This window comes from Peromyscus eremicus, chromosome 15 (assembly GCF_949786415.1).
Source record: "Peromyscus eremicus chromosome 15, PerEre_H2_v1, whole genome shotgun sequence".
NCBI classification, from domain to species: Eukaryota; Metazoa; Chordata; class Mammalia; order Rodentia; family Cricetidae; genus Peromyscus; species Peromyscus eremicus.
The window spans coordinates 20,784,983-20,800,370 of NC_081431.1; the positions used below are offsets into that span (position 1 = coordinate 20,784,983).

The window sequence follows — 15,388 nt, forward strand, 5'->3', positions numbered from 1 at the left end:
GTTCATAAAAGTGACTATGGAAAAATTAAAACACGAGAAAATCAGAAGAGGCAGAAGCACAAATCTGAATTAGCTGGATGTGTGAATCAACAATCATTTTTTAAGAGACAAGGGAAAAAAAACATCAAAAATGTTTTGAAAAAAATTTAAAAAATAGTTGGACCTGAATGATTGTCTTCTTCAAATAGTAAACAAGCTTTGAAGTGGCCACATGTTGCATTTATCAATTTAAAGTATGATGTCACCACACAATAGTATGTAACTATCAGCTGCGTGTATGTAAATAAATAGTTTACAACTAATGATAATCATACTATTAAAACTCACGGTTGATATAAAACATTCATCTATAGGATTTTCTGTGATATTGGCGTCTCATTCTTACACTTGACTGACAAGAGAGGAGGTGGTATGATTCCTTGGAAATGAGAATGTTCCTTGTGCTTTTCCAAATGAATGCAACATTAGAATTCTTTAGACTCTGTGCTCATTGGGGTAGAGAACAGATCAATTAGAGAAAAACAAGTTGGTGGTTTAAATGATTTTCTACTTACCTCGATCATCTTCTTCACGAATGCACATTTTAAAAAGAGAAAGGTTATTGTATTAAAAATTACTTGCTCAGGCACTTTGCAAGCTACATTAATCGATAAAGAAAAAAGCCAAGTCATCATCTCCCTCTTCTGACTCCATTGCCATCGTCATCAAACTAAAATTCAGGTGACCACTTTTAATTCATTCTCAGCCAAGTACTCCTCCAGTAACCAAAAGATTTATAATTCTTTTAAAGTATCCCCAAATATTACAGAATAATGTCATCAATTTGGCCAGAAATGCTGAAAAATATATAGTAGGGGCATTAAAATATTATACCAACCAACGATGCAAATGTAGGAAAGGAGAGAAACCATTGTTCCGAGGGCTTTCAATGAAATTGTTTAAACCACTGTATTTGTCCCAGTGAATTTCAGCCAATAGTGTATTAGCCTAAAGACAAGCATACATATAATGGGATAAAAATTTTTACTTGATCCTTTCTTTTTTAAAACCAACAATATCTATATTTGCATGTTGGATTTTCAGGCACTATTGTGCCAAAACTCTCTTTTTTCTGAAGATTTTGATGTGTAGAAATCTACCTGGACCCTTGATCAACTACTGTCTATGAATATTATAGTAAACAGCATCTTATTTACATGAAAGAATTTTTCTATGTTCTCTCACTCACTTGTGTTTATTTTCTATTCTTTTGGATTATATGCCAACTAGTGACTATTAGGCAGTTTCTCCAAAACACAAGGCATTTAAAAAAGGGAAATGTGGAGTACTGTGTAGACTCCCATTTGGTGCATTCCTTGAAAGAGTAAATGATGAAATACATTTGCCAAGAAACTGAGATTAAAAACAAGAGGGTAGAAACTCTGTGCAAAAATGTAGACAGAAGCCTCGCAAACCATTAACAGAGTCATGGTTGATTTTAACGGGAAGTCATGAAGAAGATAATAACATGAAATCACTTTAATGATAATTATAACAATAAGGCCAAACACTTCCATTGGCCCAGGCACTCTCTTCTGAACACTGATGCTTTACATGAACCCATGCACTCCTCTAACTCATGCTACCCGGGGGATGCTATTCTCATTAACATTTCAGAGATGAGAAAATGCGTGCAGCAGTTTGGAAATTTGCCTAACGTCACAAAGCTGACGCAGTGCAGAGCTCAAGATTCACAGTCTAATATGTTGCCCTTTCATACCAAGCTTCTTCGGCCATCTCTCTTTCACCGAGACAGTGCGCGTGGTCAAGTTCTAAGCCCTGAAACTCACAATATCACTTCCGGAAATCTGGTGTGGGGGGTGGGGATCTGTGGGTAGAAACAATGCTGTACTACTTAGTCTTCATTTCTATATCAGAAGACGTTACTTGCTTAGTCTATCATGAGAACCTACATTCTATTAAGAAATCACCATTCTAGTGAGTTCCTCCAAAGAACACCAAGGCCAGTCTCATAGTATCTTCCCAGACCAATACACAAAAATAGTTTAAGACAACAAAAGGAAAAGAAAGAAAATAATTTTTTCAGGAAAAAAAATAGATTACATTGGAATACTCTATAATTATTTTAAAGTGAGATTAAAGCAAATTTACATCTCTATTTTCCTTTCCAAGTTATCTCTATAAGTAAAGAAAAGAACATTTAGATGTACAAAGAAAACTTTAAGCAAGGAAATTCAGAGATAATGGAGCAAGTGTCCCCTGAGAGTCTCTTAGTCCAAATAGGATGTAGAGTTTCAGCCTGGTAATGGGGTGGGTGTCTGTAGACAATGGTTCTCAATTTCTAGAAAATGCAGAAATTACTGGAGAATATCAGTATATCTGCTACTCCTCAACATGCTAGCCCGGCGGCTTTGGAGACAGCCGTGAGAATTTTCAGTGTCTCAGGCTTCCCACTGATTTTAATGGGTTTCCTGAAGGAGATGTGTTAAAATAATAACAATAACAATAATAATAATAATAATAATAATAATAATAATAATAATACCTGCAAGAGACTAAAGACTCACTACCCAGCAAGTGTTGCAACTTCACATTACATCACAGAATCTTGCAAAGCTGGCTGTTCCATGTCCTACCTGTGTCAACGTCCTTGGGACTGTGCTCTTCATCAGGAAGCCTGGATGGTGGCCACATGGAAGGTTCTCTCCTGGGAAACTGCCCTTCGTTGTAATCCATGGAATGTGTGGGTTGACTAACTGCAGCCCAGGTGTAAAGCTGATCTTGCTATATTTAAAAAGGTATTTAAATGGAAATGTTATCAATTCAATCATAAAAAAATAGCTAATACAATATAAAATGTAAAAAAAAAAAACCACACAGATATGCAGACACATCTAAAACATTCAAATAGTATCTTACATTGTTCAATATAGAGCCATTAAGACACCAATTCCTTCAAACTGCCCCAATTTTTTTATTATTATTATAGTAAAACCTAAATCTCTCTCTTTGGAAGAAGAGATATCACATGGGCCTGTCATAAGACACTCCCGATGCAGAGTTACACAACTTCCTGAAAACACATCGTTAACCCATCTGAATATGATGTCTCTTTATCTTTGGTAGTTTGAGTTTGGCTTACTTCGGTTTTGGTTTCTCAGGCAGGGCCTCTCTCACTATCTACCAGGCTGCCATTGAACTCCTGGGTGCAAGTGATCGTTCCTCTCAGTTGCCCCATCATTTGGAACTACCAGCATGCATCATCACACTGAGAAGATGTTCCATTAAAAATGGTTTAACCTCTGGTGGAAAGTCAGAGGACAGTCTGTACTTGGACACCACGGGGACAGTAATAACTACTTATCTTGGGTCCCAGATTGGACGCTGGAATTGAAAGGACATGAAAAAGTCAATGAGCCAGGCAAGAGTAAGATTATACAGGAATCTTATGGCAAAGGAATGCTCTGCCAGCTGTGGTCAAAATAAAAAGAATGTTCCTGTGTGTATCTTACTCATCCCAGGGGACAAACTGGGTGGCTCCCTTGGAAGCCTATAAATACCTCAGAACTGATCCTCAGGACTTCAGAACCATGCCAATCCCTTTAGGATGCATATGATCTGTATGTGCATACACTAGATGCCTTTGTGCTTTTTCTTTGCTGGGATGCAATCACTTCCCCACCATGTTCTGATCCTCATTGACTAAAGCAAAGAAAAAGACAGCACAGTAGAAATGAACGTAGATACAGGGGAAATATATATCATAATCTCCAGAGTGAGATTATGAAAAAAATGAGTTCACTTGGGTAGATGATGCATTTCTAAAATCTATGTAATAGGTTAAGAATCCATAAAATAGTCCAGTGTCAAAAGATGCCTGTGTCAGGCATGGCGCTGCACACCATTAACCCCAGCATTTGGGAGGCAAAGGCAAGAGGATCTCTACTATCAAATTCAAGGCCAGCCTAGTCTGTATAGTTAGTTCCAAACCAGCCAGAGTTACATGGTGGAAGGAGAAAGCAGACTCCAGCAAGTTGCCCTCTGACCACCACACTCATGCCAAGACATATATAGTGCCCAACACACACACACACACACACACACACACACACACACACACACACACACACACTTAATAAGAATAATTTTTGAATACTTTTAAAAATGAAAACACAATAAAGCAAAACCTATGGAATAGAGTAAAAGTTGTAAATGAGAGCTGTTTATAGCAATGAATGCCTACATCTAAAATGCAGAAAGACCTCAAATAAACAACCTATCAATGCATCTCATTAAACTATAAAAACTAAAGCAAAGCAAACTCAATCTAGAATTAGCAAGAAAAGGGTACTAAAGGCCAAGAATATATATGAGTATTATATATGTGAATGTATATGACATATATATAATACATATATGTGTCTGTATACAAAATAATTAAACATGAACCTCCAGGGCAATGTTTTCAATAGATAGCATCAGGAAAGTTGGATAACCATGAGTAGATGATATAAATACAGACTAGTGAGCTGTCTCAGTGGATAAAAGCCCCTACTGCCAAGCATAAAGATCTTAGTTGATCCCCAAATTGGAAAAGGGAAGAGTGACCAGTAGCAAGTTGTCTCTGATCGCCACACATGTGCCATGGCACAACATGCATGCCCACGTATATACATAAACATACACACAAAAATAAAGACAAAAATTAATACACACTTGTGCATGTGTGTGGTTCTTCAAAAACAAAGTTGACAAAACAAAAGCCAAACTAAGAGAGAGACAGAGAGAACAAGCAAATTGAGAAATGGAACAGGAAATATAGCCGACAGTATGGACATTACAAAGAATCATTGGATTTTATGGACAGCAATAGGCCAAGAAATTTTCTAGCCTAGAAGAAATGCAAATACCTGCCAAGACTGAACCATGAAGGGGTAGATAACCTTAACTAACCAATAATGGACACTGAAAATAAATAAGTTTTCCATCAGAGAAACCCCAGGACCTCATGATTTCACTGCTGAAATGAACCAATCTCCATAATTCCTACAGAAAAAAAAGAAGCAAAAAAAAGAGACAATATTTTCTAGCTCAAGTTCAGGATCAGCAAAACCAGATTAGGAGGACATCATTGAAAAGAATGTGACATATTCCAGAAATAAGAAGAGTCTGCACATAGAAATACAGCTTGTAGAGAGATGAAGTATATGGACCAAACAGAATGGACAAAATGGTGACCAGTCACCTGAGGTTGTAGGTGACAAATACCACAGCAACATTAGAGATTTAGAAGACAGTAAGGGTTGCTCATTCAAGCACTGGATGTAAGATGAGCACTCTGGGTAAGAAATGCACCCACGTAGCTGAGACTGAGAGCTAAAGAGATTCAAGTAGGTGGATCAGACTTGGGCAGAGAAGGAAGATGATGATGATGATGATGATGATAATGATGATGAAGATGACAATGACAATAATGTTTGTGTGCATCTGTGTGTGTGCAATGCATGCCCATAATTATATACATGCATGTGGAGATCAGAGGTCAATGCCATGTGCCTTCCCATATCACTCTCCATCTTCTTTGTTGAGGCAGACTCTCTGAGTCTGGAGCTCACTAATTGGGCTAGATAGCTCTGGGAAACTGCTGTAGCTCTAGGGTTACAAACACACACTACCACATGTAGCTTTTTACATAGCTGCTTGTTATCTAAATTCAGGCCTTCATGTTAGTGCAGCAAGCACCTTACTGACTGAGCCCTACGCAAAATAGAAATGAGTTCTGCACATCACAGTCCCTTGATATATTGCATGGGTTTGATAAATAATGCAAACACAGTAGTAATTATACTCATTTAAATTATTCTTATCTTTCCATCAAACAATCTTGATTTGAAGTTTGAGAGTTTTCTACTACAATATTTTGAAAAGAAGTGAAACTAAATCATGATGATATAACCAAAGCAAAAGCTGGTTTCTTAATGACATTTCAAAGAAGTCATTAACCTAATAACAGTTACTAAGAACACAAAGTCCTTCCAACAGATTTCTTACTCCACATACAATTTTAGTTCTCAGAAGGAAACCAAATGTAAACAACTCTTTTCTGCCATATGAACTGGGACAGAGTACTGTAGATTATAAACATGTCTATTGCTTCAGATCTTATTTTCCAGGTTTCTACACATAGAATCAAAACTGAATGTATTTTTAATATTTCCTTTATTACTATTATTTTTGTGTGTATGAGTCTGTGTGTGTGTGTGTGTGTGTGTGTGTGTGTGTGAGAGAGAGAGAGAGAGAGAGAGAGAGAGAGAGAGAGAGAGAGAGAGAGAGAGAGAGAGGGAGTCTGTGCATGTGTGTGCACACCTTTGTGCTCAGGTTCCTACAGCAGCTAGAAGGAGGTGTTGGATCCCTGGAGTTGAAGTCACAGGCATCTGTGAGCCATCTGAAGTGGGTACCAGGAACCAAATTCAGGCCGTATGGTAAAACAATAAGCACTCCTAAGGACTGAGCCATCTCTCCTGCCCCAAGACTAAATGAATTTCAAAGGGCTGGAGTGGTGGTTCATTAACAGAATGCTTTCCTAGCAGACACAAGCCCTGGGCTCCACCCCCAGCACTACAAAAGGAAAAACAAATCTTATTGTGTGCATGCACCTTATTTTTCTCATGGTTTTTCCTGTGTGTTACTTAGGCAGTTAATGTGTATATTACTCTAACATATCTCACCACCTCTAGGATTCCCACTAATGGGCAGAGGGATAAATTCCAAATTGCTGCTCAAAAAATTGTTTTATCTTTTCCAGAGACGAATCCTGAGAGACAACCCCTACTTTACCGGAAGCCTGCCCATCACAAAGTCCTTTGCATCCCTGCCATCCTCTCCCTAGCCTTGCAGCTTTGTCCCAATTAACTAAAACCCCTCCCATGAAGCAAAGCCGCTGTCTGTTTCAGAGACTAACACCAGCATTACTGTCTCCTACATCACTACAGAAAAATCTTCCTGACGCAGCATCACCTCCTCCCTCATCCTCTGGAAATGCAACATGGGCAACACGGGAGAAACTGCTTTGCAGGTGCTCACAGCTTTGAACAGGTCATCATTTTTTTTTAAGTATCCTAAAATAAATGTTTCCAAGTTTAGAAGTGTTTGAAGACAGGTTTTGATATGCCTCAATATTTCATTCTACACATGTATCTTATCAGCTACATGCACATTTTTTTAGAAGCCCAATTTTAGTCATTAGTTAAAAGTCAAGGCATCTAATTGGGGTTGATATGCCAGTAGCCAGGCAGTCAGCTTTGAGGTTTATTATGTGGTTGATCTTTTGAAAAGACTTTATTCACTTTTATCTGAATGTTTACATATGTATGTCTGTGTTTATGTCTGTGCATGTAAGTGTAGTGCCTGCAGAGTTCAGAGGAAGGAGTCAGACTCCTTAGGACCGGAGTTACAGCTGACTGTGACTTCTGTGCTGCTAACCAAGCTCAGGTTGTCTGTAAGAGTGAGCAGCAAGCACTCTTAACCACTGAGCCATCTGTCTTTCTAGGCCCAGCTTTGAGGATTTTTAAATGGACTAATTAATTACAAACTATTAGTCAAAAATATTAAGAATATGAATTATGAAGAATTCTTACATATAAACAATTGCCCATCCACTCTTCCAAACTAGAAACCATGACCTTTGATAGGTCAATACCTCATACTCTCAGCAAATCACCAAGAACAATGCTTTGCATGTTAGATATGGCACTAAAATTCACTTCCCATTCATCCCAGGAGCTTTGGGCTCTCAGACTAAATGCAAAGATTTCTCCACAGTCACTCCCAACCTGGAGCATTATTTATACTGGATGGGAAGTAGTTTTCATAAAAAGCAAAGCTTGTATCTGTTCCCAGAAGCCTCTGAGTTCTCCGAAGATTCCAAGATGGAACTGAGATAGCTGGTGTGCATATGAAGACCCTCCCTATTGTGGCCATCTACCCATCCCTGTCCCCTCAACCTCTATAGTCACTCTGCTTCTGCCACTGGGATGGTTCATCGTTTCCTGAGTGTTCCAGAGCCCTATGCCCTTATACAAACACTCTCAGGGCTAGAGAGATGGCTCGGCTTTTAAGAGTGCTTGCTGCTCATCAAGAAGACATGGGTTTGGTTCCCAGAACCCATGCTGAGTGCCTCATAACCACCTGTAACTCCAACTCCAGATGTTCCAGTGCCCTTGTCTCTACAGGCACCATACATGTCCTACACACACAGACAGAGACCCTGACAAATACATGTAGACATAAACTTTTTCTAACCTCAAAAGTTTCCTTTTCTCCCCCAAACAACTTGCCTTTCTACCTTGCTGTGATGGTGAACAGTCAGCATCAACATGGAGAGATGCCATGGAAACACACCTCTGAGAAAAATCTGGAAAGGAGTGTCTAGATTAAGTTAATGAAGATGGGGAGACAGCCCCTGGATGTGGACAGCATCATTCTGTGGGGGAGAGGGGGTAAGCTGAATGAGAAAGGTAAAAGCAACCACAGCACCAGTATCCACCACGCCCTGCCTCCCAGCTGAGGACAGTATGACCAGCTGCTTCACACTCCTGCCACCATGACTTTCCCGCCATGATGAGCTGTTCCCCAAACCCTGGTCCCAAACTAATTCTTCCTTGTCTGATATTTTATCACAGGGACTGGGAAAAGCACCATCCTCTTACAGGCTCCCATGTGACCTGCATGAGCAGGTGCAAATGCTCATACTTCTTCCTTTTCCTAGTCATGTCACCGAGCATGTCATAGCATCTGCTCTGTTATTCCACTGTGGGAACTGTGTCTCACCACCGCCCACTGGATTAGAAGCTCTCCCAAGACCTGGACTATGCATCATTCTTAAGTGGGTAGCCCTGAAGAAATGCATATGCACTCTATCCTCTTTGTCTTTTACTTGTTAGCTTTGTCATGATTAATAGAAAGTGCATGAATCTCAAGCCAAGCCGCTTTTTGGTTAAAATAATAGATCCTTAACAGATCCCATTGGCACCCAGAGTCCTGAGCCAGCCTGAGTAACATAAGGGGACCATAGCTCCTATTGTAGACACTGTGTCATACTACCAGAGTCTTGATAGTAAGATCTGGCTCTGCTTCTAAATTCTTGCCAGTACTAAAAGAGTGTGGCACACACACAGAAACAGGAAAGATGAACTTATGAATTGTTTCAGCCTAAGCTGGAGAGAGAGAGCTTCTCAATCTGTCTCCATCCTGCTCACAAAGATGTCACAATTTGGAGAAAGGAAGAAATAAAAGCCAGGAAATGTGCACATGGAGATGGAACCTCCCTCCAGTTACCAGGCTGCAAAAACAGTGAATACCAAAGAACTAGTCTTTTCCCAAGAGTCCCATGCTGAAAGAAGGGAAAACATGAAATCCAGGTGCTGTGGGGGTGGGGATGTCTCCCAGCAAGAGGTTTCACAGAACTCTGACTTGTTAGACCACCTTACAGGAGAGATGGACTAAGCCAATGAGGGCCAATGACGGGCGGGACGACACCTTAACTAGGGTGGTTATTTACGCCTATGTAATGCCTTCTATTTAAACCTAAGCCTCCTGTTAGTACCCTACCCAAGGATGAAGATGGATTGGGCTGAGGGGTCACTACCCAGTTAGTTTCTCTTTTCCCAACGTGGTCATGTTAAACTTCTATTCAGGAAATGTGGCAACTGACTCAATCTACTTAACTAGTGGTGTCACAGTCTGGACTTAAACCCAAAAGGCTCCAGTTAACAGAGACAGTCTTTCTTCTATCCTCAAGGTTCTTGCAAAAATAAGGGATATCTCAATGCCTGGAACAAACAATTTCTTAAGCAAAAGAAAACACTATAGGCAACCACATCCGCAGTTTTTTAAGACTCCCGCCCTTCACACCCAGAGCTGACATTTCTCAGAGGTGTGAGCTGAAGTATGTAGGAAACAGAAGTAGTGCATACATTAAAGCTAACTGCTGGTTCTCTTGACAGAGGGGAAAAAAAACAAAACTAAAATTAAAACTTAACATTAAAGCTTGTCAGTGACTATTTATAGCACAGGAAGCAAGCTGAAACTAAGATTAAGATCTGTGAGAACTCTGCTACTTATAGACCAGACTCCAGGGAGGATGCTTAGATCAGGGATGATCTCAAAGGTTGGGAGAAACCTGGTACTGCATGACTATAGTTATCACCATAGATTAAAAACAAGACACCCTGCCCCATGCAAGCATCTCACTTTTAGAGCTCAAATAGAATGTGAGAGAATAAAATCAAAACTCTGTACAAGTTTTTTCTAAATCAACAATTGAAAACAGGGTACCAAGTTGTAGCATCCATATGTATCCTGCCATGAGGTGAATAGATAGTTAGAGCATGATTTTCGTTTGTTTGTTACTTTGTTTCTTGTTTTATTTTTTAACCTTATACTACTTTCTAAAGCAACGGACAAAGACAGGCTCCTCTTAGAACTTGTCCCTTGGCCTTTGGACAGACTTCTAAAACTCTAACACATTGGTATGCACAGCCTGTAACCATTATCCTAAGAGACTCTCAAAAAGTACTTCAAGACAGGCATTGCAGAGTTTAACAGCCCGAGATCCAATCATTTCTCTGCTAGTCGTTATGAGCAGTCTCCTCCCCTCAAAAACAAACTCAGCAGCAATACCTCCAAGGGTGCTATAAGACCCTGATGACATACGTAAAACTCACCACAGTGTAAGAGTCCCAGAAATGGTTATTACAGTCACTAAAAGAGTCATCTAAGATGAGTTAGCTTGACTTTTTCCAAGGAGGTAACAGAATTAGCAAAGGAATTTAAAACAGCACCAATACTAGAGCTAGTGTGATGAATAATGTCTGCACTACAGCATTTGGGAAGTTGAGGCAGGGGACCAAGGGACTGAGTTTTAGGCTAGCCTGAACTTCACACTCTTGCCGTACTTCGGTTTGAATTTTTTTTTTGGGGGGGGGAGGTGGGGGGGTCTGTAGCTTTGGAGCCTGTCCTGGGCCAGCTCTGTAGACCAGGCTGGCCTCGAACTCACAGAGATCCACCTACCTCTGCCTCCCAAGTGCTGGGATTACAGGCGTGCTCCACCACCGCCCGGCTTCGGTTTGAAATTATAATGAAATGTCAGTGTAATCCAAGTCAAAAACCTGACCCAATAAGGCTGTAAACAAGATGTGCCTCCCTTATGCATTCTGCTTGACCTTAACTTTGGAAAACTACCCTCATGCATGTGGATAGTTTCTTAGGGACAGCTGAGGATATGGGGTGGGCTGAGGTGTATCAGAGACTAGCCCAGTGCCCATGCATACTATTGCTAACTATGCTGAATGGATGTGCCTCAGCGTTCCCCTTGTAGACTCCTCTGTCTGTGAGCATCAGAGACCTTTTTTTTGTGTCATGATGTCACCTGCTGTACAGCCCTATAGTTTCTGAAAGGGGAAAAGTAGTGCACTCTGGGTCAATTCTGTAGCAAATTCAACTTAATTAAAAACGTGTCTCATTTGAAAGGAGGGCATGGTAGTTTAACATACCAAGGGACACTGGTGGAGCGACCCCTCAGGAAAGGGCAAAGACTACTTTTTCAACAGTAGCATTTATACTCATTCAAACTGTTTTTGCTAGCATTGCTGTAACCTTAACAATATCCTTTTTTGTTTTTTCTGTACGTGGTAAACAGCAAATGTTATTCTCTTGGAAATTTGGAAATTTTCATTTCTCTCAAATTTTATAAAAATTGTTTAAGTATTTTATTTAAAAAGGTAAATACTATAATTTTCTAGTGAATTTCACGGTGAAGAAATTTTTAATTGTCTTCCAACAACTTTGTAAATTAGAAATAGAGAATTCCCCTTGCAGAACTTGCAATGACCAGCAGAGGGCAGCGCTGAGGCGAAGATAACTAACTCCCTATCCAGGAAAGAGGAAATCTCCAAAATGAAGCCCAGCTCTATTTTTGACTATGTTTAGCACCTCAGATGGAGGGCTTAAGAGATAAGTCAAGAAAACATTGTTCAATATAATACTCTCTTCAATGCAAATCAGAGATATCAGAATGAGCATTGCAATAAAATAATGAAATATAATAACATGAACAGAATAAGGAAATTCAATAATGTAACATTAATAGTCTCCATCTCATTTTATAAATATTCATAGGTACAATTAAATCACTTCAAATCAAATCACACTTAGTATGTATATGATTTTAAAGATATGAAAATGTATAATTATATATATGTGCATTGTATAAAATTCTTAGTCTGGAATATATATCCTATAGACAAGGTTATTACAAAGGCCATTAACATTACTCTAGATTTTTTTAATGTTTGATAGGCAAATGATCATTTTATTAGCATTTTTAATATCCCCAACTTTTATTATTTGCAATACTTTGTATTTCAAAAGTATGTTTCAAAGTGACATGCCAACACAGATATAAAGAAAGCAAAAATGAGAACGAGTTCATGGCTAAGCCTATGAACACAGTATATGTTGAACAGGACTAAATTTGGTCTTTTTTTTTTTTAAACAGATAGGGTTTTTATTCAGTTACATTCCCAGGTTTGAACACCTGCATTTTATAAACTTCAAGTTGTTTTTATTTGTTGTCTTTCAAATAAGAAAACTGAAGGAGTCATGGAGTGTAGCTCGGGAAAGAGAGTTTGCCTAATGTGCCCAAAGCCCTGAGTCTGACCCCCAGCAACGCATAAAGCGGGCCTAGTGGCCCACACCTGTCCTCCCAGCACTCAGGAGGAACAGGTAGGAGGATCCTGACTTCAAGGTCACCCTTGAATACATAGCAAGCTACAGGCCAGCCTGGGCTACATGAGACCCTGTCTCAAATGAAAAATAACAGGGGGTAAAAAGAGAAAAGGAAAATGAAAGAGTTAATTAGAAAGTTCTTACAATTAATAAAAGGGGGCATTAATTCCACTGAGATTTGACCCCCCCCAGAGTTCTCCCTCTCCTCCCCCCTCTCCTCCCCCCTCTCCTCCCTCTCCCCCCTTTTCTCTCCTCTTTCTTCTTCCTCTCTTTCACTCCCACTCACTCTGCTGAGAAGTTTCTCAATTATACACAAGAAGTTAAACCAAAATTAATGAGCAATTCAGGGAAAATGTTCCATCATTAGAGTAAATCCTAGCACAGCATCTCATCATCTGAACATGACCCTTGAGAATTCAAAGGGAGGACCTCCTTTGAGTTCAAAGGAAAAAGGCCAAGAACAGCTTCCACGTCTAAACAACAACTTGGTACCTACAAGAATACCCCGTTTCTGGGGCACAGTTTTCCCAAACCCAGTGATGAAATACCCATGCTCTCGGAGCTGCTTCATGTGTTGTTGTTGCTGTTGTTTTCCTAAAGTGGAGCCTAACATCAGCAGGAGGAGGAGGAGGAGGAGGAGGAGGAGGAGAGGGAGGGGGAGGGGGAGGAGGAGGAGGAGGAGGCAACTGCGGGCCCAGCAAAGGGGCAGCTAAGGGAGCCACTGGGGGCCACAGACAAAGCTTTGCTCATCCTACAGCTAAAGCATCCCCACCACAGGAAACCAGACCCAACAGTGCTTGTTTGTTTTAAACTTAATTGTTTGGAGCTATAGATGCAAGTCAGTGGTACAGCACTTGACAAACCAGCACAGAGTCCTGGTATTGCTTCATAGTACCACCGAGAGAGAGAGAGAGAGAGAGAGAGAGAGAGAGAGAGAGAGAGAGAGAGAGAGAGACAGAGACAAAGACAGAGAGGGAAGAGAACAGAGAGACAGAGAAAGACAGAGAGACAGAGACCGAGACAAAGATGCAGAGACACAGAGAGACAGAGACAGAGGGGGGAAGTGAAGAGACAGATCGAGACAGAGAGAGAGAGAATATTCTTTTATAGAGAAGAAGGAATTGGAAAGGACAAGAATAGTAACCTGGAAACTAATTAGAGACTGTTGTGTAGGCTCGGGCCCAAGACAAAGGAAACAGACAAAAGAGGACCAGCTGGAGGGGAACAGAAGAAGCCAACAGTGTGGTTGTGGAGGGTGAAATGTGGAGGGTGACAGCTTCTTAGGCTGACATTAGATGTCTGCCACTTCTAAAACTGTGGGGCTCTGGGCAAGTCATTCATCCTTCCTAAGTTTCAGTTTTTGCACCAAAGGATGAAATGAGGTTAAAATTCAATTGCAATCAACTAATCAACGTGCGGTAAAAATACTTGTCCTCTGTAAGAGCTAAGGTTCATGACATAAAGAAACAAGAAATGAAAAGGTGTGTTTTCCATACTTTTTCACGAGTTTTTTCCCACCCACACCCCCGCGATGAACACGCCCACACTCATCTGCATTCACCATTCAAACCATCTGCTCACCTTCCACCCCACCGAGTAAGTACCACCCACCACTAGGACTTCACAGCTATGAAATAATACCTTCCAGGGGATACGCTCTAGGAGCTGTCAATGAAATTAGCACCATAGAGAAATCAAATGGGTAGCCAGCAATTCAGAAGCATACACATAAATTTGCCAAAAAACATTTAAATTAAGAGTGACTGTTTTAATTACCAAATAACAAATAAAACATTCTTCTCCCCATTATATGCTTTTTTAGAAATTACATTGGCCTAGGGAAATAGGTCACTAATAGAAAGCTTGTCAGCATACGCAGAGCCCTTGGTTAGACCCCACTACTAGGCAAAATGGAAGCAAATCTGAAAGGCAATACATGAAGACCACTATATTTCAGTTTCACAATTCACCCTTAGGAGGGAGAATGACTCCTCAAACCCCCACAGTGCCTGGGTCTCCGAAGCTCTTCTTTGTCCCCCTTTGACAGTGCTAAGGATTGTACCCAAGGTCATAAATGTACTCAACAAATGCTCTACCACTGAGCTATCTCCCAGCCTAGAAGCAGTCTTTCAATAGCAAGATAAGGTGCACCTGTGGTAGTTATAGAGTTTGCAACTCTGGACTTCTGTTTCAACACGTAGCATGGTTTCTGCTACTGTGAATCTGAAATCACTTCATATTACAGTAATATATGTATTTAAAATATAAAACTAAAAAGAAATGCTTTGCGTCACAACATCCTAAGGCCATGTTTCTCTGTCTGGTAATTGTCAGTAAATATTATCAAAACACTACATAGATTTGATAAAACACTAAGTAGTTTTTTGGATTCAGAACTGTGCAGTCCATTATAATCCCAACTCTGTGAAAATCTGGTTGTGAAAATTGGCAGCTTTTAAAATAAAGAATTCCCTCTGCTCACAACCTTGGATGAGTCAGCAGAATGCCAAGGACAACCAAAGACTTCATGAGAAGTATCAGAAAACAGTGGCCACAGTGGACCGCAGTACTCCTAGCCAAGGCTCCAACTCAAGCTGTTTCT

At 40.2% G+C, this 15,388-nt stretch overlaps 1 protein-coding gene across 2 annotated transcripts in view; it reads right to left on the minus strand.

Annotated features, from left to right (window-relative positions):
• The window catches only part of Fmn2 (formin 2), a 298,406-nt gene that overhangs the window by 235,238 nt on the left and 47,780 nt on the right, over window positions 1–15,388 (minus strand). For both annotated transcript variants that reach the window (XM_059280275.1, XM_059280274.1), the window contains exon 3: window positions 2,637–2,784. In XM_059280275.1, coding sequence (XP_059136258.1) covers window positions 2,637–2,784 — 148 coding nt within the window. The remainder of the gene's footprint in view (window positions 1–2,636; window positions 2,785–15,388) is intronic.